The sequence below is a fragment of the Condylostylus longicornis genome, unplaced genomic scaffold, assembly GCF_029603195.1.
Source record: "Condylostylus longicornis isolate FDR11 unplaced genomic scaffold, ASM2960319v2 ptg000013l, whole genome shotgun sequence".
In the NCBI taxonomy this organism is placed as follows: Eukaryota; Metazoa; Arthropoda; class Insecta; order Diptera; family Dolichopodidae; genus Condylostylus; species Condylostylus longicornis.
Genome location: NW_026577982.1, coordinates 2225414 through 2251809, shown reverse-complemented (window position 1 = coordinate 2251809; position 26396 = coordinate 2225414). Strand labels below are relative to the sequence as shown.

The 26396-nt window shown below is 23.0% G+C and overlaps 1 protein-coding gene across 6 annotated transcripts in view; it reads right to left on the bottom strand.

The window, feature by feature from the left end:
• LOC129605328 (proton channel OtopLc) overlaps window positions 1–25886 on the bottom strand; it is a 28560-nt gene extending 2674 nt beyond the window's left edge. Inside the window, exons 1-5 of one of the 6 annotated variants that reach the window (XM_055515012.1) lie at window positions 25780–25886; window positions 22675–22816; window positions 798–1364; window positions 587–736; window positions 68–285 (exon numbers count right to left, since the gene is read on the bottom strand). In XM_055515012.1, coding sequence (XP_055370987.1) covers window positions 68–285; window positions 587–736; window positions 798–1364; window positions 22675–22799 — 1060 coding nt within the window. In that variant the 5' untranslated portion in view covers window positions 22800–22816; window positions 25780–25886. Of the gene's footprint in view, window positions 1–67; window positions 286–586; window positions 737–797; window positions 1365–2490; window positions 2617–5525; window positions 5694–7767; window positions 7829–8081; window positions 8186–10582; window positions 10617–22674; window positions 22817–25779 lie in introns of those variants that run through there. The other 5 variants (XM_055515014.1, XM_055515017.1, XM_055515016.1 and 2 more) reach the window with 5 other exon arrangements.
• Between the last annotated feature and the right edge of the window lie 510 nt (window positions 25887–26396).

Sequence of the window (26396 nt, the reverse complement as noted above, 5' to 3'; positions counted from 1 at the left end):
TATTAATTTTAATAAAAGTAATAAAAAGTCAAATTTTATTTACACGTAATAATTTAATTATACTTACGATAATTTTTTAATATCTTGAATAAAGTACGATTTTTAATTGATGCAGCGTATACAGAACACACAAATAATATGCTTCCACAATATAAATAAACATAAAAACCGTGATAAATATGTGGATGAATTTTTTCGGAAATTATTTCGGAAACTGGTAATGCAACGCCTAATATTACTAAAAGTTTGCAATAAAGTGATGATAATGATTTGCTTAATTCGTCACTATAAGAAATAAAATTATTTAGTTCTATTAAAAAAGTCATTTTTTGATATTAAAACGCAATTCAGCTTAAATGTTGTATTTGCTGAATTGTATAGTATAAAAGTAATACCGTAAATTTCAATTCAAAATTTATAAGTAAAAATTTCTTACATTGCAATCTATTATTTATGCATATTGAAAAAAAAATTTGTGCTTAGTATGATAACTTGTCTTATTCAGCAATGCAATTTTCATTGCTTTATAAATAATATTGTAGATTAATTTAATTAGTAATTAATTAAGAAAAGTTTTAATACTTACTCTCCCATTTTTCTATTTTTTCTTTGTGCTAATAACGCTAAATATTCATTTTTTGATCCACCATTTTGTCGAAATTCTTTAGCACTCATATTATTGCTTCCAATAGAATTTAAGGACATTACACTTCCGTTAACATCTTCTTGTACTGATCTTTAAAATATTTCAATGTATTTTATTTTAAAAATTCATTAAACATTATGTTATAATATACCCCATTAGTTTTGGATTTTTTAATTTCCCTTTAATTGTCGCCATTACTGCTGATGGTCTTCTTGTACTCATTATTTCTTGCCAATATACTGATGGTCTTCTTGATATTAACATTTCATTTGGAAATGTTACAGAATTTGAAGATTCATTTCGTTTTATAAGAGCAGAAGATGTTGGATTACTTGTTAATCCACTACCACCGTTAACACCACCACTACCACCACCGGTATTACCAATACCGGATGATGTTGATGGTAAAAAATTATCATTTGGTGATTGAATTGGTGAAACTGATAAATGATTCATTGTAATATGGTCAATTGTTTGATCACAACGGCTACATAATATCTCATTTTCATCTGTTATTGATGATTGTGTTACAAAATTATTATTACATATATGATGATTATAATGCGGATGATGACGATATTCATTAATTGATGTTGATCCTAATTGACGTGCTGATGCTGATTTTGATAATGATGATTTAATTATACCAGTTGGTAAATCATTTGTTTGTCCAGTTGGTGATTGTGATATATTTTGCACTTTATTATCATTGAACTCACTACAAAAGTAAAAATATTGGGGAAAAAAAATGTGTAAATGTTATTTTGTCAAAAATTAGAGAGAAATTAATTGAAATTTTATTTGAAATAGACTTTTTATTCAAAATTAAAAATAAAACACTTGTGATTGTAAAAAGTTAAATTTTATCTTTATTATATTGAATGCCGAAAATAATATCACATTATGTATTTTTATATCTTTACTACTTTTATATCGAAAATTTTCAAGAATCATAAAAATATGTTGGATTGGGTAAACATTGTAATTTTCTTTATAGTATCTGAGGTGGAATGGCATAGTAGTTTTGTTGTTCAGTTTGCAGAGCCTATTCTCGTAGAGTAAGAAAGTTTACACTTATTTTTATCTTCAATTATATGTCTACTTTACATTTATCTAATTCTTTGATTAATACTATACATCTACAAAACATTCACTTATTTTAAAGCAAGAAAAATATGAAACAAAAGATGACGTATACGCGGGACAAGTGTAATAATTATTTGGTAATAACAAGTTTTTTTGTTAAAATACAAACATTATGATTTGCACATTTGTAAGATTATCAAGATCTAGTAGTACAGCATATTATAATTTTGTATTTGAGATTTGGAGTTTTAAATTTTAGTTTCTCATCATATTTTAACTTTTTTCGCAGATCAAGATCCAGGACTCAGACTAACCACAGTTTTCGTTTATTTGACAGGAAACTTTATTACTCGGATAAATTGGTAATTTCATACATTTGAGGTTTCAATTTCCGGGCTAATGTACGGACATTTACTTAGAGACAAACAAAACACTGACACTTACTAAAGGCTTACACTTCGAATCGAGTTAAAGCGAAACTTATGGTTTTCTTGGAAATTTCCGGATTCGCGGAATATCAATTTAAAATATTCAGAAATGTTTCAACTATTCGCTCCTTTGCTCAATTCACTATGAGTAAAATAATTTTTAATTTTCATTGTTATACTCTATTATAGTTGCTCTTTTAAAAAATGAGCTGCTTTTATCAATTTAATTTTAAACACTCACGTATGTATGGTTATTTATAACATTTTATTGCTTAAATAATTCAATTACTTTTTATCAATATTCTTATTTTAAATAAACATTAAACATACCCCAAAACAACACTGTCATATTCTGAATGAATTTCCGACACAAGAACAGAAACTTTCATATAAAAATTTTAAATATTTATTTTTTTTTTAATGAAATTACTTTTAAAATTAAAAAAGAAAAATAACTATAATTTAATTTTTAATTAATTTAATTAATAATTATTTATTTTATTAATTAATTAATAATATCAAAGAATAAAAAGAAATAAAAGAACCGCTTTTATTTATTTTATTGAAATTTCAAAAGCATTTTGAAGTGTAACAATTCGCGTTACACGATACAGGAAGCTTGTATACACAGAAATTGAAAAGCATACTTGCATTTACCTATACGTGTTTTACGTTAGTATACATACATATGCGTATGTGTTACTTATACATTGTAATACAATAGAAAAATTCAAAATAGAAAAATAGAAAAATTCGTGAGACAATTGATTATCACTTGTAAATTTATAATTTTTCAATAATAAGATGCTAATCAATTATATACGGACATTATATTTTCTAATTATTATATTTTCTTCTGTTAAACATAAGAATAAGAAATAAATTTTGATGAGAAAATTGTCTATAAAACTGTTTATGAATTAAGTAATTATAAATTTATTAGCTCTTATTTTTGTATTGGAATTTAGATCGTAATCAAATATGATTTGTATTTGATTTGGAATTAATTAGGCAACAATATTAAAATAATTTTTAACACCAATAACATGCGATAGTAAAATCTGTTTAATATCTGTTTCTAAAAGAAAAATTTAAGAAAATGTTGCCGTTGCAGAAAAAGAAAAATCATTTGAACTGTAACTTGAATACTGTAACTTGAGAATTTGAATTTTTTCCTAAAAAATCGTTAAGTCTTTTGTAAGTAAAAAATTTTGGTATTTCAATACGTAACTACTCATCTATAACTGAAGATTAATTTTTTTCCGAAACTCCGAATTTTTTTTAAAACTCCGAATTTATTCCGAAAAATTGTAAAAAAGCTTTTAAAAAAATTTAATTTATTTCTGAACAACCCCGAATATAATTCAATTGAAAATTAATATTATTTTTATAATTATTGTATGCTAAAAACTTTAATATTTTCAATTAGTAATAAACAATTTTTTTTTTTCTGAAATTTTCAAATTTATTTTGTTTACGTACTCGTATACAATACATAAATTTTTAACACTTTTCTGTGATGTTTCTGACATTTTATTTAAAATAAGAAACCGTTAAGTTTGCTTTTTTAATTTTGATTTTTGTTAAATCGTAAATTAAAAATTTATTAAATTAAACACTTTAAATAATTGCAAATTTATTAATATAATTTTAACAATTACGATTTAATATAAGAATATACACATGTTTATACATGAATAATAAAATTTTCAAAAATTTCCGAAGCTATTGTTCTGTCATTAACACTGTAAGCTTGTATAAAAATATAAATGCAAGCACATTTAGGTGTTATAAGTAAAGGTAAGTATTTATTTATTTTTTTTAAATTTCATTTAATAGGGCAAATATTTGGAAATCATTTTTTATGCCTATGTTAAATAAATCACAATGTAATAATAATAAATTTTTATTAAGGAAATTTTTTATGAAGGAATTTGGAAAATATTCAGATAAGTCTGTATGAATTATTTTTTATTAAATTGATTTACATCTTTTATTAATGACTATTTTCTATTTTAGATAACACTTGGAGCAATACGTCGATTGGTATATACAGTGAGAGAGAAATTTTTTACTCCATACTGTATACTGACAATAATACAAATATTTTTTTTTTTTTAATTTTAATTTTGTTTTTATTATTTTTAGAACGTCGAACTGTCCATTTTATATAAAAAAATCCGGAAGAAATGAAACAAAGAATATGTTTTCTGGAATTTTCGATTTTGTTAAAGAAGATAATGCTCGTCAAAATTAAAATGGAAAATAGACATAGACGAGTGCAACCGAAAATTTATACTAGGGCAAAACTGAACCAGTTAAAATTTGGAATAATGAATTCTTCTATTGGCGCAATAAATTACTTTAATATAAATTTGAATTTAAGTCGAAATAATTTATAAGAATGTCATCTACAAATAATCATTTTAAATTATGTAATATCACACCTACATACCTATATTTATATTTACATAAGTATATTGAATATTAATCCCTTTATAATGTGAACATGCACGTTTAGGAAAGTTCAAGGTTGAAGTTCAAAATTTTAACTTATTTTTTTTTGCCAACTACAAAGTAATTTTTGTTAAAATAATAGATATTTATTAGATTATTTTAAAATGATTAATTAATTCAAATGTTTATGGATGGAAACAATTTCACGCTTATTAATTTTAAAATGTACTTTTTAGATTTTTATGTTAGATTTTTTTTTTTTGGCAAAACATGCTTTTTAAAAATATACATAAATCAAACATGTTCATTGATTCTTTTTAAAACACCATATGAGTACGTATTTAACTTGTACTAAATGAAGCTAACTGCAAAGTTTCTTGTAAAATGAGATCTAACATAAAAAATTTCATTTTTTTTCTAAGAACTTTAGTTTTTAAAGAATTTAAATCTTCTGCAAATTCGGATGAAATACAGAGATTAAGCATAAAATTGTAGGTAAAAAACTAGTTGTAGAAATTTTGTTTTATAAACTATATCAAGTTTCACTTTTAATTTGAAACAGGCAGAGTACTAAACGCAAACTGTTTTCAAAAAATTTAATCATAATAATAATTTGAAAAATAGTTTGAATACTTATGATAGCTGTTTTTGAATTTTTTCTTTTTATAGTAACTTTAATAATAATTTCATTATTATCTCAGAAAATATTCAAGTTAAAGTGGTTAGAATTCCCAAGAAATTATTTTGTAAATAAGTCGAATACTTCAAAAAGTTGTGTATATACCAATAATGGTATTAATTCATATATGATCTGTTCTCGCATACGAATTGCTAGATTTATACATTAATAGCTTCGAAACTACCTATAGAGTTTTTTAATATTTGCTATAAGAAAATTTTAAACTTACTGAAATGTTACATGTGCAGTCATATTATTATTATTAGTTTCCAAAAAATTACAGCATGAATATTATAAAATTAATTCACTATTATAAAAAAATAAATATGTTATGCCAAAAATCATCACTTTTCACTAAATTTAATTAAATTTTATCACAAAGTACTTAAAGAATTAAATAAATTAAATTTTATTTCAATTATATTTTTTGTTTTTAAATAAATTAATAATTTTGTGTAATAAATCTGTAAATTATTTTAGAAAAATTTTAGAAAAATTTTGAAAATGTTTTATTAAATATTAATTTTTTACTAATTCAATGATTTTAATTCCAATTTTCAAGTGTTATTTTTGTTAATAATTACGATCGTTTTACAAAAATCATAATCAAATTTAGAAAATAAATTTAAAATTTAAAAATGATATTTTATTTATAAAATTGAATTAAAAATTTTTATAATTAAATTAAAATTTTTACTTCTATTCCTTAAATGTAGTACACTTGAACTTATTTATTTGCTAGAACAGCATTCTTGCTATTCCAAATTGAAAAATCATAATTTAATTGAAAAATACATTTATTATAGAACTATAATTTAATTATGAAAATACAACAAATACTAAGTAAGTTCGAATCTTAATTGACATGGTTTATTTTTCAATTATCTATATGCAATGTACAATAACAAATTAAGCAGTTGCTTGTTAATTTTATTATTAATTTAGAATTTTAGAATTTAAAAGTTCTTTAATTTTTTTGTTCAAATCATTGATGAATTAAAAATTTATTATAAATACTAGAATAAGAACTAAATTGTATATAATTCTCCTCAATTCACATTCAAAAGAACAAATTTATTTTGAATATAGTTTTATTATTATTTGCCATTGACCCATATTAATGGGACAATCTGATTATGCTACTATTATTATTGTTATATTATATTAATCTCCATTCATTCAATTTATATTAAGTTATCATGATTTAAAATTCTAATTTAAACAAGTACTTATTATATATTATATTTATTAAGTAGATGTATTGAATTAACACATACACATATTATTATGTTTGAGTTTATTTAATTTTAAAAATATTTATTGAGTTAAATTGTTTTAAATTCAATTAGATTTGAAAAAAAAATAGTTATTTTTAGGATTTGTTTTCCTCCTATTTGATTTGTGAGCATAAATATTTGTATGAATCGAATTATATAGTAATTATATAATTAATTAGACGAAGCCGATTTAATTTTAAATATAATCTTAATTAATTTTAAATATAAAAGGGCTAAACTATATTTTAAATAAATATATTATGCGAATAAAATGAATGAGAATTTTAATAATAAAAATATTATGGTAAATTATCTTATGAAAATTTACAATAAAATTGAATTATAATTAACATAAGAGTTTTTAAAAATATTATTTTATAATATTAGGTTAATTACATATATATAACATATATAACATATATATTCGATATATTATATTTCGATGTATAATAATTTTAGTGTTCCGGTTTATGAAAACATTCGTTTTCAAACACTTATAATATTCTTGTGTACTCTTGTAATAGTCACCATAGGAAAAATTATTATAAAACTTACTTCATATAATTTAAAATAAACAATGTATGTACATATATATAAGTATATCCTGTAAAACAAATAAATGAATAATTTTTAATTAAACTATCATATTTATTATTTAGTATTTTCTTAATTTACACTACACTCTCATAAATAAATTAAATTTTGTTATAATAAATTATTTTAAAAATATCAAATTTACATTGTAAATATTAAAATTTTAAATTATTATTAAAAGATTATTTTAATGTTTTAGAAACACCATTATATGTTTGAATATATATATCTACATTATTATTAATTATTATTATTAAGATATTACGATTTTATTTTCCAATTAAAATAGATTTATTTGAATTTCGAATTGCACTTGAACTTGTTTAATTATAAAACTAATTTTAAATTCATACTTTTTTTTTTGCCAATCATATATAAAAATTATTAATTGATCGTAATTATTATTGTTATTATTTTTCAAAAATTTCAAATTCTATTTTTAATATACACACACATGCATAATATTTATGTATTTTTATATTAATTACTTTTCAATATTTATTTCTTATTATTAGTAGAAATTTATTAGTAAATAAAAGAAAATTCATTTGCAAAAAAAAAAACACAATACTCAAATTTTAGCAAACAATTTAATATTACCGTAATTTCTTTTTTTTTTAATATTTATTTTTTTTTTGCACATTTGTGGTTGTGCTGCCGCGATATTTACGTTTAATCAAGTTAAAATATAAAATAATTAAACGGGAAAATAATTTTTCACGCGCGTTTATTTGATTTCATATTGTAAAATATAATGAAAATGGTACTTGAAAAAATATTTAATGTATGCGTTACTATAAAAAAAAAATCAAAATGATTAATAAAAAAAAACACACACAGAGCAGAAACAAAACGAAAATAAAAATAACAAAAAAGGAACTAAAAATAATAAAAAAAAAAAAATCACTTCTTACCAATTGAAATTTCTATCAACTTTTGATATTATTTTATCATTGTCTTTGTATTTTTTATAAGTATTATTTTTATTAATATTATAACTATCATTATTATTATTATTTTTAATATTTATCACTATAAAATTTTCATTTTCATTATTAATATCATTATCATCATCATCATTATCATTATGATTATGAAAAATGTTTATTTTACTCTCAAAATGATTAACTATTCTTTTTATTTGCTCTGAACCGGTAATATTTCTTCGATTTCCGATCATTGTGTTCTATAATTTTCTAATAATTTTTTTTTTCTTACTTTTACTAATTACCTATCTTACTCTCAATAGAGTATAGTCGTAAATGTATACAGTTATTTTCTCATCATATATTTTACCGTTATATGTCTATATAAATATTATTAAACAATTTTGAATTGAAGTATGTATACTTGCACCGTAATAATTTTATATTTAAATAAACATTTTCTATACATACATATATGTTAAACTTTAAAAAGAGAGTTAGATAAAAAAACAAATTAATTAAATATGAGAGATTTACATAAACAATATAAGAAAGAGATAGTTAAGTAAAAAATTTTTTTATTTTCCACCACTGTCACGACTCATCACAATTATTTTATTCGTCACTAACTTGTATTAAAGCAGAAAAAAAAAACCAAGAAGCAAAAAATCGCATTTATAGTAGCGTACGCAACAATCGATAATTTTATAATAAAAAATAAAATCAAAGTAATTTTATTTATTTTTTTTTTTTTGTAAATTTAATGATCTTAAAAAAAGCTTTATTTTATTTGTTAAATATAACTTCAACTTATTTTTAATTTTATTATTTATATAAAAAATAATAGCTAGTTTTGTTATATCTTTTTTTTTTTGAGGAATCGTGCGGATGTAAAAAAAAAGAAAATGCAATTTTGTTTTATTTACAACTGAATTTGTACTTTTTAATTTGTTTTTACAATTCTGTGGTATTAGGGGATAACAGTCTAAAATGAGAATACGTTTTTTGTATTAATTCGTTACATTCCTTATGAATTTGACGATAATGTCTGTAATGTCAATCATTTTAATTTGTAAATGACAATTATATGCAAAAAAAAAGCAACCCTTGTTAGCAACCCTGTTTTACCTCTCCACATAAAAATCCGTAATTGTTAATATTCGGTTTTTGTAAATACTATTATACATGAACAAATGCAAAAGAATTAAAAAATGACAATCACTTGCGTTAGCAACAAAAACTGGTATTCATGACTCGTCAAACAGTATTGGAATTCATGACCTTTGTGAATTCTATGCAAATGACGTAGAGTAAAACAGTTGTACTTAGATTAGTAGTTTCCGAATGTCCTGCCTTTATACTCATATTCGATAATTTAGAATTGAACAATAGTATATTCAAAAACGGAATTTGTAATTTAGAAAATGTGGAATATTCAATTCCAGAATTATGCGCAATAGATTTTTTTAAACTGCAATACAAGTTTTGCATACTGAAAACGAAATAGTAGTTAAATTAAAATAAAACAGTTTTTTAAAAAATACCGTAATGTACTACATCTCTATCTCAACATCGATAGCAGAGTAAAGTATAGTATATGAGTTTTAAACATAACAAAAGTATAATTAATAAATAAATATTAGTTTTAAGTTAATAGTAAACATAGTCTACTTTATAAATAAATTTTCGAAATAATGTTAATATTTGCAAATGTATGGGTGTGTGTTCAAAATAATAAAATTGTAAAAGAATTTGTCAGGTCAAAGGCGTCAATTTATTTGCAATATATAATTTTGTATTATCAATAAAATATTATGCACTTTAACACATACATAAATATTATAGTTGAAGAGCTATTGAATGATTGTCAATAAATAAGACATAAAAATTTCTATGAGTGATGAAATAAACCAATTGACAGTGTGTGATTTTACAGTGACAATTCAAAATGTTTTGTATAATAACATAATGATTATACTTTCCAACATTTTTTTATTTGTGTTTATAAATGTAGAACGTGCTTTTATTTATTGATTCAATACGATAAATATTGTTCTATAAAAACTGAACTTATTTTGTTAATAATTAAATTTTAGTCAAAAATTGCTTTTCTAATAATAACTTTATTATTATATACTGGAGTTATTAACATCTACTTTTGTCCAAAGCTTGGAAAAAATACATAATATCCTTCAAAGACTCATATTTACTTTGGTCTTAATTAAAAAACTTTCGTGTTAACAATTTGGTAAGAATTTTTATTAATTTATATCTATTTTGATATTAACTACTTGTTAAATTTTCGCTCTAAAAGGAATTTTTTCGTCAAACTATAGAAATCGTGCTTAAATTCGTATTTTAAAAATAATTTTTATTTCTAATTTTTGTGTTTCAAACATTTGGAATCAAACATGTTGTACATTGTGTACAACATGTACATGAAGTTATTAATATATGTGCATAGTGTTTATAATTTAATATAAACATACTTATGGAAGCTTTTAATTTGTTTGTATAAATTAAAATCACTTTTACACTTGTAATTAGTAAACAATTTGAATTTAAACAAAAAAAAAATTTAAATTAATTCTTTGATTTTTAAATTTATAAATTTTATTTTTATGATTTGTGTACACATGAAAAATAGAAGAACAAATAAATATTAAAATAATTTTTGTTTATTAAAAAAAGATGAAAAAAAAATTTGTTTTCGTTCGTATATGTATTTGTTGGTTCAACTGTAACTGAGAATTTTACAAATGAATAAAATATGATAAATTTATGAAAGTGATATATGTATATATGTATGTATTTTGAAAATTGAAATTTCGTTCACAACATGTTTAAGTAATGTATAAGAATAATTATAAAGTTTTTTTTTGTGTTGATTTTGTAAGCCTGAAATAGCCTTCTTAATTTTGTTTTTTATACTATCTAAATAATGAAGACGATACTTAAAATTTTTATGTTTGATTAAGAGTCAAACTAGTTTGATTAAAATTCAAACTAGTCTCATTAAGATTAAAGCTAGTTTGATTAGGATTCAAACTAGTTTGACTGAGATTCAAACTGGTTTGATTAAAATTTAAACCAGTTCGGTTAAGATTTAAACTAGTTTGATTAAGATTCAAACTAGTTTGATTTGAATTCAAAATAGTAAAATTTTTACTTTACGATAAAATGGAATACTTGTGTATACTTGAAATTGCGCAGGATTGTAATACCCCAACTACATTTTTCCTATATATATACAAAATATATATTTATTCTACAAATTGAACAAAATTTTGATATGTTTGAAATGATTTTTTGTAAAAATTATTGAAAATTTCCTACATTCGGTCCGAAATAATTCACTAACTTATATTAATTAATTTTTCCAATTTAATAAAAAATTTAATCGTTTGTAAAGTATCCTATAGTACACCAATATAAAATATGTGGGTGATTGCTAAAATTACAAAGAAGAAAATTAATTATAAGCTTTATATTATCGCATCTTATTTGTCTAATTGATTTTTATTTTGTTGACTTTTTCAATTTAAATGTTTGGGTCAAACATTTCGAGGAAAAATTTTTTTCCACATAGGTGAGAATTTATTTTTTTTAATTTTTTTCTTTTAAGTTTATAGTAAAATTTATTGTAATTACAAATTAAAATGAATGTATGTGTATATATACATCATACATGCATTAATTGAAATATACCAGTAATGAAATATTTATAAAAATAATAAAAGAGTAAATATGACGTGAAAAAATTTTAAGAAAACTCAAAAGAAGATTACAATCATGACGTACCGGGTGTAGTGTGATGTATATGAGAGGAGTGTGTATATGTATAATGTTATGTTTGACTTTTATATCAAAACAAATGAATATTTATCTGTATTTAAGTTTAACAATTTTTATGGCCTTTTATCTGTTGCTTTTCCTAAAAGTATGCAAATTTTTCATTGATGTGGTAAATATTTTTTGTTGATTTGTAAATCTATTGTATGCACCTAATTACCAGTTGTAATTCAATATTATGTGAGTTCCTGAATAAATTTGCAGTAGTTATTTTTCTCACTTCACTAAAAGTAAATAGTGAAGTGTAGGGAATAAGAATTGCATAAAATTTATATCCATTATTAAATAAAACAAGTTTCACTTTGCGATTTTTAGGAAAAAATTTTAAAGATTTCGAAATATAAGCATTTAATGAATGGCTTAAGAAATGGCCGGGCACTAAATCTATATAAATGTTATTGCAATAAATACGTCTTAAAACTCCCTTTGGGTTTGTCCGTGACTCTGAACTAAACTCTCAGATCAAAAATGGTAAGATCCCAGAACGAAAGTTGTATACGATTTTTTTTTAAGTTTACCATTTTTATCGACGTTTTCAAACACATGTAGGGCTCTTTTCTGTAGATTTTGTCTCCTAAGCCCGATTTTTAATAATGTGGCTGAATATAGTTTTAAATTTTTTTTAGATTTTTTCTGTTTCAGTCCATTTTTGTAGCCAATTTTAAAAGATGTTCTCGGTGACTTAGGATTTTGTACGTCTAACTTTTCCTTATGTGTCCAAGCAAAAATTACAGAGTATTGCAACAAATCGTCAATGATAGTTAATAAAAGATACAATCGTGGCTTCCTTTATAGTTTCCTATTCGGAAGAGAAGGCTTTCTTCGAATGTAAAAATTGTTTTTACCGACCGTATTGTGTAAACAATAGGTAGGTTATGTGATGGCAACAAATTTTGCATATCGAGTTTTCGGTGGGAACGTACTTTTCCATAGTAGGGAAGTGTAAGTAAACTATTTTTAGCAACCTGTCAGTCTGTCGGTCTGTGTGTGCACGCGTGTATCTCAAGTTCCACGGAAACGATTTTTATAAAATTTTATATGTAAGTTTATTTCCACCATGGCACGGATTGATCAACTTTTGGGATATATCAGGCCTCGGGAACTGCACTTTTTAGAGCTCCTGTTTTACATTTTTGACCATTTTGAAGAAAATATTCAACCGATTTACTTGAAATTTTATATATGTATAAGATTCACTCGACCGTCCGCAAAACCTCCTAACTTTTGGAATAAATCAGGTGTCAGCAACAGGACGTTTACTATGGGCAAAATATACATTTTTGCGTATATAAAGAGAAATAATCAACCGATTTCATTGAAATTTAATATTTACATTCTTTAGCACGAAGCAAAACTCTACTAAGAGCCAAATTTACATTTTTGTAAGTATGTTAACTATAAGCTTACTAATGTCCTCAAAATTGGAAAGAAGTATTTAACAGACATTTTTATAATATGCTGTAACACTTTCACTTAACCAGACAATACACATTGCGGTCGGTTATGAGCTGACCACATCAGATTTTTTTTTGTAAATTTAAATTTTAAGTATACATAAAAATGATCTAATCCATAATTAAAAGATTGAATAACGTAAACATAATTAAGAGACTAACAAGAATTGAAATTAGATTTATTAATAAATCCTTTACACACTCTTTTGATTTATTTTCTTCAATTAAAGGTGCAATTATAATAGTAAATTCATAATTATATTTTATATTAAATTGGTGTACTAAAAAATAGTCTTAATTAATATACTTTCCGTTTTTTTTTTCGTTTTATTTGTGTGTGTATTGCTGTTAAATTTTTTTATATGATTTTCTAATTACATTTGGATATTCATTCAAAAAGGATGATTTTATTCTTACTTAATTTTTTTAGTGTTATATGCCGAAATGTATAAAATAGTGAGGAACTTTCGAGTGAACCATCTAAAAATTTAATTGCGGTCAACTATTGCTGCATGAAGTTAGTGTTATAACCATTCACTGTTCGTTTTAAATAAAAATTAAAAACAAACCCTTAAATTTTTCTGTGTCTTTCTAAAAATTTCAAAACTGAACCCTTAAAAAATCACCCATTATACATGCTCACAAATTATTTTATTTGATAGCTTTTTTCCACTTTATATACTTATAAATCTTATCAATTGGCGGCACACAATTACTGATATGTCAAGCATAATGTAATTTATAGACGAAATCTATACATGTTACCATTAAATATGCGATGGAATGGCTAATTAACAATTTAATTTTTTATTTTCGTACGAATGTATGCTTGAAGGGTATATAATAAATTTGCCGTAACGTTTGTAATACTATGAAATAATGGTCTGATATATAGCCTCCAGTATATGTTTTGGATCAGCGTTCAAGTCTGAATCGAATGTTTGTCTATCTATCCATCTGTCGCAACGGTAACTCAAAAATGCTCTCCAAATTTTCATAAATGATTTATAATGCTAAATGCCGGAGTCCTATTTAAATTGGATGTGAACGAGGCATTGGTTCGGTTAGTTGCTCTACAACTTTAAAACTTATTTGGCTAGATCTTAGTGAATTTCGTATAAGCAAGTATTTTATTATTCTTCACTTGTTGGGGTAGCTGCCATACAACTTAAAAAATTATTTGGTCGTATATTATGGAAACTATTAAAGTTGCAGTGCTGCAATTTTGTATAAATGACTAAAAAATTAAGAGTACGTATTAAAATCATTCATTCGTACGGGTATCACAGAGTTGACAAGGTCAATTCTCGTCATATTTTGTTTATCATTTATATAAGCATAGACATAATATTTTATTAGATTATGTCTTAATTGTAGCGTAGATCTTGTTATGGTATATAATAAAAGCGTTAATAATAAAATTATGACAATAAAATACTAAGTGCAAAAGATAAGATAAAAATTTTATTAATTTTTTAGATTTTGGGTTTGTTTTATTTTTGCTTTCTTTAATTTTGATTTTGTACTGAAAATTTTTGCAAATTTAGTTCTAGCGAGAACATTTTGTTTTTATAGTACCTTATTGTAATTATAATTGGTTTAAATAATTTCAAAGGTAGGTCAATTTGAATGCGTTTAATTTTTTAAAAATCAGACGAAATAGAATGAAATTTTAGTAAAGTAAAAAATTAGGTTAAGGATTTTTAATTTTAAAATAAATAATGCCTAAAATTTAATTTTTTTGCACATTTTCTTATTTGTACCATAAAATTTTTAATAAATTATTAATGAATAATGAAAAATATTTGTTGTTATTCAAATTTTATTTTAAAAATATTCAAGACGTCATAACATTTAATTCATTTGGTTGGAGAAAATTTTGCTCTGTATCTTCCAATTTGAGTTGTCGACTCTTAAAATTAGCAAAATTTAAATTTTTGGCAAATACATTTCTTTCTAAGTTTTACTAAATTTCTGATAAGTACTGGTAAATGTCCTCTTAACGGAAAATTTAATTAGATATTTTGAATGAACCATAAATTTCACATGGTTTCTTTTAATTTTGTTCTGCTAATTCTAAAGGTATGCAATATTTATCACATATTACATTATGGGAACAACCGTACAACGTCATTATTTTATTAAAAAAATTTATTTTGCTTGGAAATATGCTAGTTTAATAACCATTGCTTTTGAATTGATTTTTATAACTTAGAAAATAATCAAAAGTTGGAATATAGTTTGCAATTTTTCTCTACTCCAACTTGTTCTAATAATATTTTCAGTTTATAAAAAGTTTTCGATTTGTTCTGTCCTACAAAATTTTAGAATGTTCTACAAAATTTTCGAAACATGATTTAAATATTTTCAACGACAACATTATAATAAAAATTTTTTTTTCATCTCATCCGTTCAAAGAATATCATTTTAAATTAGGTGAAATTATTAATAAATGGCACAATTTTGTAAAACTATGACATTTATACGTAAATATGTATGTTTGCGCTTGTGCTCTAATTGTGTACTCAAACAATTTTTTTGCATGTTCATATTTATAAAAATGTTAAGAATTTTACTGATAATATCATTAATAAGCTGTCATTCATTGGTGTGCACTGCATATATGTGTACGTTACAGTTTTCTTTTTATTCATTAAAAAATAATGTAAAAATAACTATTGGCAAAGAGGAAAACCTTGAAAAGCAAAAAAAAAAAAATATCATAAAAATGGAAAGAGTTGATGCGTAATATCCGCTCTTTGTCCAAGTATATACCATATATGTGTATATATATATATATATTTCGCAACATGGTGTTTATATAAATGTCACATGTATATTTCTAGTTTTCTATTATTTAGCACAATTCATTAGAATTCTCTATGATAATAAAATTCAATATTCGTAGGTATATGTGATTATTTGCATAAAAACAGAATTTCGAATTTAAATTTAAAGATTTTTATTGGAACAGGAATTTTCTGTTTTAGATAATGGCAGAAAAAAATTAATTTTGAATTTATCTATGGTTTAACTGAATGCAATACGGATTGCATACTTTTAGGGATTTTAGAATTATTTTTGAAAAATTCATTGTTTTTTTTGCACTGTACACAAAGTATTTCAAAAAATTATACTTTTAGAATTACTCAAAAATTTAGACGCATAGAGAAGAACATAAATAATGTAAGGCTTACTGTTTGCAGAATATAGTATCTGGAAGAAAAACCGATTTTAGAGTGAACTTCGTCTATATATAGATATACCAGTTATCTATAGTAGTTAAGCCAGTTATTAATATCACTTAAATGAGTATATAAGTTTTATGTAAGTAATAAATTTAAGTTTCATAAAATCTCATGTTGCATCAGAAAGGACCAAATAAAATGTGGAATTTTACTAACACTACTATGTAATCGACATAATTAACTAAAAAATTAAATCTGCTATATAATTAATTTAGAATCGGCTCTAATTAACATAATTTTTCTAAATTTGTAAATAATTTGGCTAACTGAAAGTATGAGAATTTTCCAGAACCTCTTCCAGTAACAATTTTAGATATTTATAATAATTTATTGCTGTGTATTCAGTAATAATAACAATGAGAAAAAAAAGCGCCTATAAGTATAGTAAATTGCCAGTAGCGGTCAATCAATAAATTGAAAATCAAAAATTAATTTTTAAATTGAAATCTCATCAATTCTATTTTTTTTTTCTTTTAGAAGAAATGGGAGAATAAAAACGGAAGGAAAAAAAAAACGAAATGGGTAAAGGCAAGGATACAAAATAAAATAAGAAGAAAGAAAAAATAATTTAAAAATTGAATACTGTCTAATCAGTGCGATAACAATGATGACCTAACGACAAAAAAAAAAACAATATGGGTGACCCTTGCAACTCTTTCATTTCTTTATGATTTTTTTTTTTTATTATTATAATTTTTTTGGTTAAGATGATTTAAGAAATCAAAAGAAAAAGAAAGAGTAAATCATATTTATTTTTAGGAAATTGAAATCCTGATATAAATTAAAGGATTTTCATTTTTTCCTTACTATGTTTTCTCTTTTTGAATTGATTTTTATTAGAATGTTTTTTTTTTATTAAAGATTATTATTATCTATACTATTGTTTATTATTATTTTGCTTATATAATGTGCCTATATGGCATATTGTGTTTGTGTGTAATAGAAAAAAAATAGGATATTTAAAATTATAGTTTAGTAGGATAAAATCAAAACCTAATCAGAAGTGGAAATATAGGGGAATTAGTGGCCTATTTTCAATAAATAATATAACAAAAGTTTAGAAATTATGTACTTAAGAAAATTTTGGAGAGCTTTTAACATATTTGCCAAGCATGTTCTTTAAATCGAATATGTAATAAACAAAGCGGGAATATTTTAAGTAAATAATGACAAAAAAAAACAGATTTTCTAGCAGAAAAATGCAATCGATCAAAGCCATTGCTTATAAAAACACAATGTATCCATTTAACAATTAAGTTGTGCTGAATTTGAATCTTCATATATAGAGTTGCATACCTCTAGGAGGAATTTTAAAGTAAATATTAATTTTGAAAACGCGTCATAACTTTTAAAGATTGATTAAAACAGAAGAAATATTATGTGAATCGAAATAAATTCGTTGAGCATAGTAAGTATAATGCATTTTAATGAGCAATTAAACTAGCTCGGTGGGGAAGGGTCAGAGGAAGGAATTTTACACACAACTTCATATAAAAATTTTGTTTTACTATTTATCTAGAATATTTAAATTTTTTTTTTTAATTTCAATTTTGAATAGTCTTCAATGGACAGATAGTTTCGTTTTAATATGTATAAAATAAAACTCGCCGTATTATATGCAATTTTTTTAAATTTTGGAAATTTTTCAAATTTTTCTATCATTTTCTTTAAAGCATATTTAAACATACCAAAAGTAGTAAAAATGTCCAATTTTAAGAAAAATAGGTCTGTATTATGACAAATTCCGAAAATATTATTTTAATTTTCAATTATCATAATATTTGTGCGAATAATTTAATTTTTAAATTAAATATTTTTGAATAAAATTATTATTAATTTAGAGCACATATAATGAGTCACATTATAACGCACCTTAAAAATTTCTTCTTCTATGTTATTGTTACTTAGAAAATAAATGAATATCTTAACACCTTTTCTATAGAATTTTATTTGAATACATGAAATTATTCTGCCAATTTATTGTATACAATAACTTGTGAAAAATATAAATAAATATAAATGGCGGATTATTTACAACTGATGTCATAGAAATTCTTATAGATTATTGGAGGGTAAAAATTAATTCGTTATATGGATTTAAAAAATTACAATTCTAATTATAATTATATCAAAAATTAATGAATAACAGCTTAATTATTTTTGAATTTTTCTGTATTATTTTGTTGATGTTGAATAAATAAGACTGTATAAAGTATTGATTTTATTAATTAATTTATAAATGAGAGTATAAGATATTTTCGAATTATTATAAGGAATAGTTGAATCAAATGATTGTATACCATTATTAATTATAATTAAAATATAGTGACGCACTGATATGTAGACAATATGTCTTCAAATTACACTAACTTTTTTGAATTACATATACCAATTATTCCAAAATTTTAGTACACAGACTAAGTTATTCGCGTACGTTTTACTTGACAAATGTTATTCATGTCGCTATTAATCATTTGGTGATGGTGATCCTAAATTGTAGAGTTTACAAAAAAAAAATTAAATAACTTAATCACAATAATGTTGATTTATTATTTGCTGTTTAAATTTTAATAATAATTCGATTTTATAATTTTATGTACACTTTTAAAAAATTGAAAGTATTTTGTCAATTCACTTAATCATTCTCTCTTTTTTTTTGTTTTGTGTTATAAACACTTAAATTTAATTCAGAATAATTCTTGATTGATTGACAATATTAAATTTACAGTGTGTTTCATAATTATTTGGACAATTAAGAATATTTATTAAAAAATAATGGTAATTCATTCGTATAAGTGTTAATCTAAAGTTGAATTAAATTTGGAAAATTTTATTAACAACAATAAATGAAAAGTCTTATTTTATTTGGTTGCGATTGGGATAATTGTTCTGATGATTTCTATAATGCTGCAAAAGTTGCGTGGTCATTAAGACTTCATGGTTGAAATTTTCTCCACGGTGTTTGTTTTCGTTAAAAATAGTTCAGATTAGAAAAATAGATCTCCGAAACTATTTTCAATATTTGTAATAATTGGTCTCTTGTTTTAGTTATTTTTTTAATAAAACAAATTTTAGAAAATATTCAAGATGGCACCACAGATTTAACATTGTCATCTCCATTCGTTTTTAATTGAAATTTAGGTGAAATTATGCAATGCACTGTACATTCCGTACACATATTGCACAAACAAGTGTATACATAATGTATAAGTACTATATATACTATGTGCATTCTATTTTTGATATCATTTTTATGTATTAATGTACATGTGCATGCTTTTTCTGAATTGTTGTTTTTATTGATACATGTAACATATGTGTAATTGTAAATTTTTAAAATTCCGTTTAATTAATTTTTTATTTATTTTGTAATTCATTTTCAATGTTAAGAAGTAAAGTTAAGTTTTTTTTTTTTTGTTTAAATCTTAAACGTTTTGATTATTTATGTAAGTAGTCTATATTTTAATAAAATCTCTATATATACATATATGTATATATTACATTTACAAATGTATGTGCATCATATAAAATAATGTCGATTTGAAAGTTAACATTTAAAGCGTGCGAAATTGAATAATGCAATTAATTTTGAATGATGTATGATTGAAGTTTAAGTGTTGCAGGTGTTATACTAGTTGACAAGTTATGTATTTGTGTTTATATAGATATAAACATTAAGTTATACGATTATTTAGTTTCGACATTAAGAACAAAATTTTTTTTTTTAGAAAATGCTGATGAAATTTTAACGTTAAAAATGTGATCAAATGAGACGGTATGTTGTGATATAAACAAATTATAGAAATTATTTTATTAATTGTACCTAAGTTTAATCGGTTTTCTTGATTTCAAACCAAGTTCAAATGGTTAATGTCAATAACAAAATAAATATTGAAATATTTTAGCAAAAGGTTTCATTGAGTAAAAATCTCCTTATCATATCGCATATAAAGTTGAGAGAGGTGATCGCATTTAAATCAAAAAAATTTCTATAACAATGTAATTGTATAAAATTCTCTGATAATTGTTTAGAATTTCCCTGAGAATGAGCTTAAACGTTCCAAAACAAATATGTTACGTGTATCCGTTTATGTAGTTAAAAATTTTAAACGCTTTCAGATTACACACAACTTTTTTTTTTTTCAATTTTACTTTGTATATTGAAATTCTATCAGAACAGGTGGAAATTAGCTTTAGTATTGTTCAAAACGGAAATTAAAAGAGAAGCGTAATTATATTTCAATATAATGTGAAATTAAATTAGCAGGTAAAAAATTACGAAATATATTGTATATTTAACAAGCATTTCAATCTGTGGTTTTCTATGACAGTATTTAAATATTTTGTGTTTTAATGTCTCTCTCGTTATGTCTATTTGTATCTTATTTTTTTTAATATGTTTATTGCTCTTTGATGGGTCGTTCGTTTAGGAAGATGGTGGTACTGTTTTTAAAATCTGTTGGAGAAAGCGGTAAAATGGGATTTATGTAAATTTCGTCGTTAGAAACAAAAAACGATATTTTCGAAACGAAACCATTATGTTAAACTGTGAGGCGTTGAATTAAGAGCAGTTTACGTACTTGTAAAGAAATTTCTTATCCTCATTTAATCTGTCTGGTATAGATGTACTGTTTGGTTTTAGTGGACATAACCATAAGTCTTAATGGCTGCAATGTTCAGGTTTTATAGCTTTTCTCCATATTTATTCAGTCTAACCTGATTAAATCAAACCATTTGAAGTTGCTCATCTAATGTAACAATTTGAAAACTAAAGAAAATTTAAAGGTTATCAATAACCGGATTCGTGCTATTACTGGCTTCTTTACTGGTCATTGTAGGGTAAAATATTCTTTGCGTAAAGTGGGCAAATTGGACTCTCGTTTTGTGTAGGTTCTGCGGGCGTGATTAGGAAGGAGCGATACCTATTCAGTGTCTAGACTGTCTTGCTCTGGCCGCTAGGAGGAGGAGATGGTTTGGGCGAGGCTTCCTCAGTGTTGCGGAGTTCTCGTCCAACTCCCTGAGGGTTATCTCCAGGTATGTACTTGCGACGGGTGTAGTACAAGTACGATATAGAAAGGCTACAATAACCTATGGCTGTCTGCTGTGATCGGAGGGAAGAAATTCCTTTACCCACATCTCTCTTCTATGGTAAGAGACAATGATATTGATCTCTTATCAATAAAATCACAGAAGCATACATGTATGTATGTATATAATAATTATAAACCACCAAAAATTTTAAAAACACTTCAACCCCAACCTATAGTAAGAGCTATTAAAATAAACATCTTTTCAATATTAATTGAGTAATCAATAATTTTTTGCTACTCACAACACTGATCATTTTTGTATTATTATTAAATTCAATTAATTTCAATTACTCATTTGTAATATAGTCATATAAAAGTTACGATAATTTTAAATAATTATTATACTTCATCAAATAAGATCGAAATTTAAAAATTTATCAGTGTTAATAATATTATTAATAAAGCAAGAGAGCATTCAAATTATCAAAATATTCGAGGAGAGCCAATATTTTCCAGTATTATAATAACACTTATGTATGTATAACACATTTATTATGTCTTATATTATTAATGATTTAAATTAATCGAAAATGAAAAATGTAATTTAGTAGATTATCGGTATATAGATTAATTATATTATCTACTCATATCTATACATACATACATATACATAAATAATATAATAATAAATTAAGCACTTTTACTACTATGTAGCTGTATAAATTGTTTCAGTAATGAATTCTTGCTCTTTTAATCGCATATAAGTGAATATAATATGGTGGTTAGGTCACTCTTGTTATGTTTTTTATTCTCATATGATTTACTTGTTTTGATTTCTCTGTCAAATTTTTTTTTTCTAGTTTGTTTGCATTTTTATTAATTTAATTTAGAAGGTGACCAAAAAAAATTTTTTTTTTTTTAAATATTTTTAATTTATTTTTTTCTTATTCAACTTAATTAATTCTATACAAAGTTTTTTTTTTTTTTTAATGCTTACCTGAATGTTACAACAGGTACTTTGAACTTTAAACTTTTAGCGGTATTATTACATGTTGGATTACAATCACTACTACAGTTATTAATTGTTGAATTATTACTAACTTCATCATAATTTTTAACCATCCTTTTTAAAGCTTAAACTGAAATTATGCAAAAATATAAAAAGAATAATAACAATAATAAAAAAACAAAGAAGTATTGAAGAGAATGAAAATTTTGTTTTTGTTTTAGATTTATGATTATTAACACGTTGACTTCCATGTGTATAGCGTGTAAGTTCTGTAGTTTTAATTAAAATTTGTTGAAGAACAGAATTATAGAACGTGTATTTATAATTATTATAATTAAATTATCAAAAAAAAAAGAAATTTATAAATTTAATCAATTTTTACTTGATTTCGAGTACATATTTTTTCTCTGTGTAATTTTAACAAGCAAAATATAAATTTAAAATATGGGAGAGTTAGAAAGTCATTAAGCACAGCGTTCACTTTGTTACAATGGCAAAAAATTTCTGATTTTCCGAGAAATATTTGCCTTTTATTTATTGAATTCGCATGTAAATTAAAAACTCGAAAATTTAAATTAATTGCATAAATGAAAACAAAACCCGATTTTTTTCGAAAAAATTTAAAATTGCACTTAACAATTTTGTTAATTCAATAATAAAATAATTTAACAATAAAATTTATTTTAATTAAAATTATGCTTATAAAAATTAAATACGCATATTGCCCTCGTATATTTCTAAATTTTTGACACTATACTTATTTTCTAAATTTTCCTGAAATTTGCAATATTTTCTAAAATAAAATATTCTTAAATGGTAGTCAACGTGTTAAAAATTTAATTAAATTTTTCGTTATAATTTCAAATGTGTGTAGTGTATATACAAAAATATTTGTAACTATTATTTTTATTCTTTTGAATGTTTTTAACTTTTAGCGGTATTGAGATACAAAGAAAATATAAAGTGCACAGAAAAAAAAAAATTAAAATTAAAATATTTATTTTAATACTATCACCAATATTACCACTGTCATAATATTAAACAATATAATATGACATCGGCATTAACTTAAATGGAATTTTCTGATTATCTTCTAAATATTTTGTGATTTCATTGTTAAACAAAAAAAATTAAAGACCAACCTTTATTACAAAAAAAGAACAAAACAAAATTCTCTATATAAACATATATATATATATATATATATATATATATATACAAAATAATTTATTTTTCTAATTTATTTCTAATTTACAAAATATTATTTATTTATTTTATAATAATTTAATTATTTTTCATTATAATAATTTTTTTTTATAATAAAAAATAAATAGGCACATATCTAGTCAAATTCCTATTTCAAATAATTTATTTACTATGTGATTGTTGTGACATAATATTAGAATGTTATGGGTAAACTACATATGTATATTTACAAATCTCATTAGGCTGATTTTGAATAATCCATGTGAAATTTTAAATTAAAAAATTTTTTTACTGAATTTATTTGTCTCTCATATTTTTATACGCTTTATAGATTACTGTTAATCTCAATTTCGTCTTTAAATAATAAAGTTGAAGCTGTAGGAAATACCAATGATTTGTAAAATGATTTGTAAAAATATTTCGCATTCGAAAACTAAATTATATACTTCTAATCAATTATATGTTGCTGGTATAGTAAAAAATGAAATATCACTTGATTAGATCACACTTGATGTGTTGTACCAACACTAAGTATTTTTTACTTAACATTTGCATTTTAAGAATTGTGTGTCGCAAGTGCCGTCAGTTTTTATTTTGATTGTTTTATTTATCACTTGGCATATTAAAGTATATAATAGCAAGGAAAAAATATGAAGATTGTACATATCATAACCTGTCATTTAAGCCGCCGTCACATTTATAAATTGTCATTTAAGAAATTGGGTTAAAATCGGGTCCAGTGATAATTTAGGTGCTATATAGTGAATCATATCAGCACTTCAAGCGTACTGAACAAAATTACAATTATGATTCAAAAAAATTGACAGAAATCGGAGTCAGTGATAGTTCAGGTGCTAAATAGTAAATTAAAACACTTTAACCATACTTAACTAATTATCAGCATTTTAAATCATTTGTTTTAAAATTTAAACATTTAAAACATATTATATAGCTTATGCACTTCATTCAACATTATCGATAGGTTGTTTTCTTTCTCTCTCACTCTCTATCTATCTTTAAAAAAGCTGAGCGTTTGTGAAATGAAATGTCAAATCAACTGTGATTTTGAAAAATGTCAAACTAGTGAATTAATTAATTGAAAATAACAGGTTTTCACAATGATTATTATATTGAATTCATAATATTAATAATTATTTTAAATTTAATTTTCTTTTGTAATGATTTTTTTACATTCAGATTTAAAATTTTTTATTCATTATTATTTTTCGCACACAATTAAAAACAAAATATTGAAAATTAAATTTATTAACAAAAAAAATATATATTTTGATTTCACTTTAGATTTGTAAACTTTATTTAAAAAAATTTCAAAAATTTCACATTTGATTATAATTACATAAATAAATATATTTATAATTTACATATACATACAATACATACCTATGTATATTTTATATATGAATAAAATTGTATGTAAAGATGAGATAATATCAAAATATTAATTATTATTTTGAGGGAGTAAAAGAGCGGCAATATGTAGAAAAAGTACCGCGAGATGGCGTTATTTATTAAATTATACAAAAATTATTGTTAACATGTGAGGTAAAGAAAAAAAATAGTTTTTTATTTTCTATTCAAATTTTTTTTGTTTTTTTTTTTTTTTCAATGTTTATTTTTTATAATCGCAAATTTTTTTTTTATAGTATTAACACCTGTGATAAGTGTAATCATTTGTAATAAAGCGCGCATCATTTTTCTCTCTCTCACTCTCTTCTATTCTCTTTCGGTGTTTTCTCTTTTTCAAATTAAAAAATATTATATTTCAGTGTATGTTTGTGTTTATGCATTTATGTTTAAGAGCATTTTGAATAGATAAATAAAAAAAAAAAAAAACAGAAAAAAAAAAAATTTTTTTTAGGTGATCACCTGTGATTTTCCAGATTTTTGTTTTAGATTTTTGTTTTAATTTTTTTTACTACGAAAAAATAATAATAATAAAAATAAAATTTAATGTTATCCGTACACAATATTTTTCTTTTTTACACTCGAATTCGATTATTTATTTTAAATTTATTATAATCTATATTATTTTATGTTAGTTAGTAGTGAGTGAGCTACTAGCAAGAAAAAGCTTTTATTACTGAATGAATGTATGTACGTAATTAAATTTGAATGCGTACTAAAATGAATATTACCAGTTTTATTTATTATTTTTGTTGTTTTATATTTTCATAAAAATCTATATATACATACATGTGTCAATAATTATATTTACCTATATATTGTATGTAGTTTTGCTGATGTTTGTATACAAATTAAAGCAGTACAATAATAATAATATGTATATGTGCATAACTATGTATAGAAAGTAAAATTTATTTGATTGTTTATCATTTATACTCTTATTTATTTCAATTTGTTTTGTTTTTTTTTTTGCAGTGCCATTATTCATAAGTGACAATATCATTACGAAGTAAGTGTACTAAAATTTGTATATGAATAGAATTGGTTGTGTACTAAAAAAATCAATATTTTATGTAATG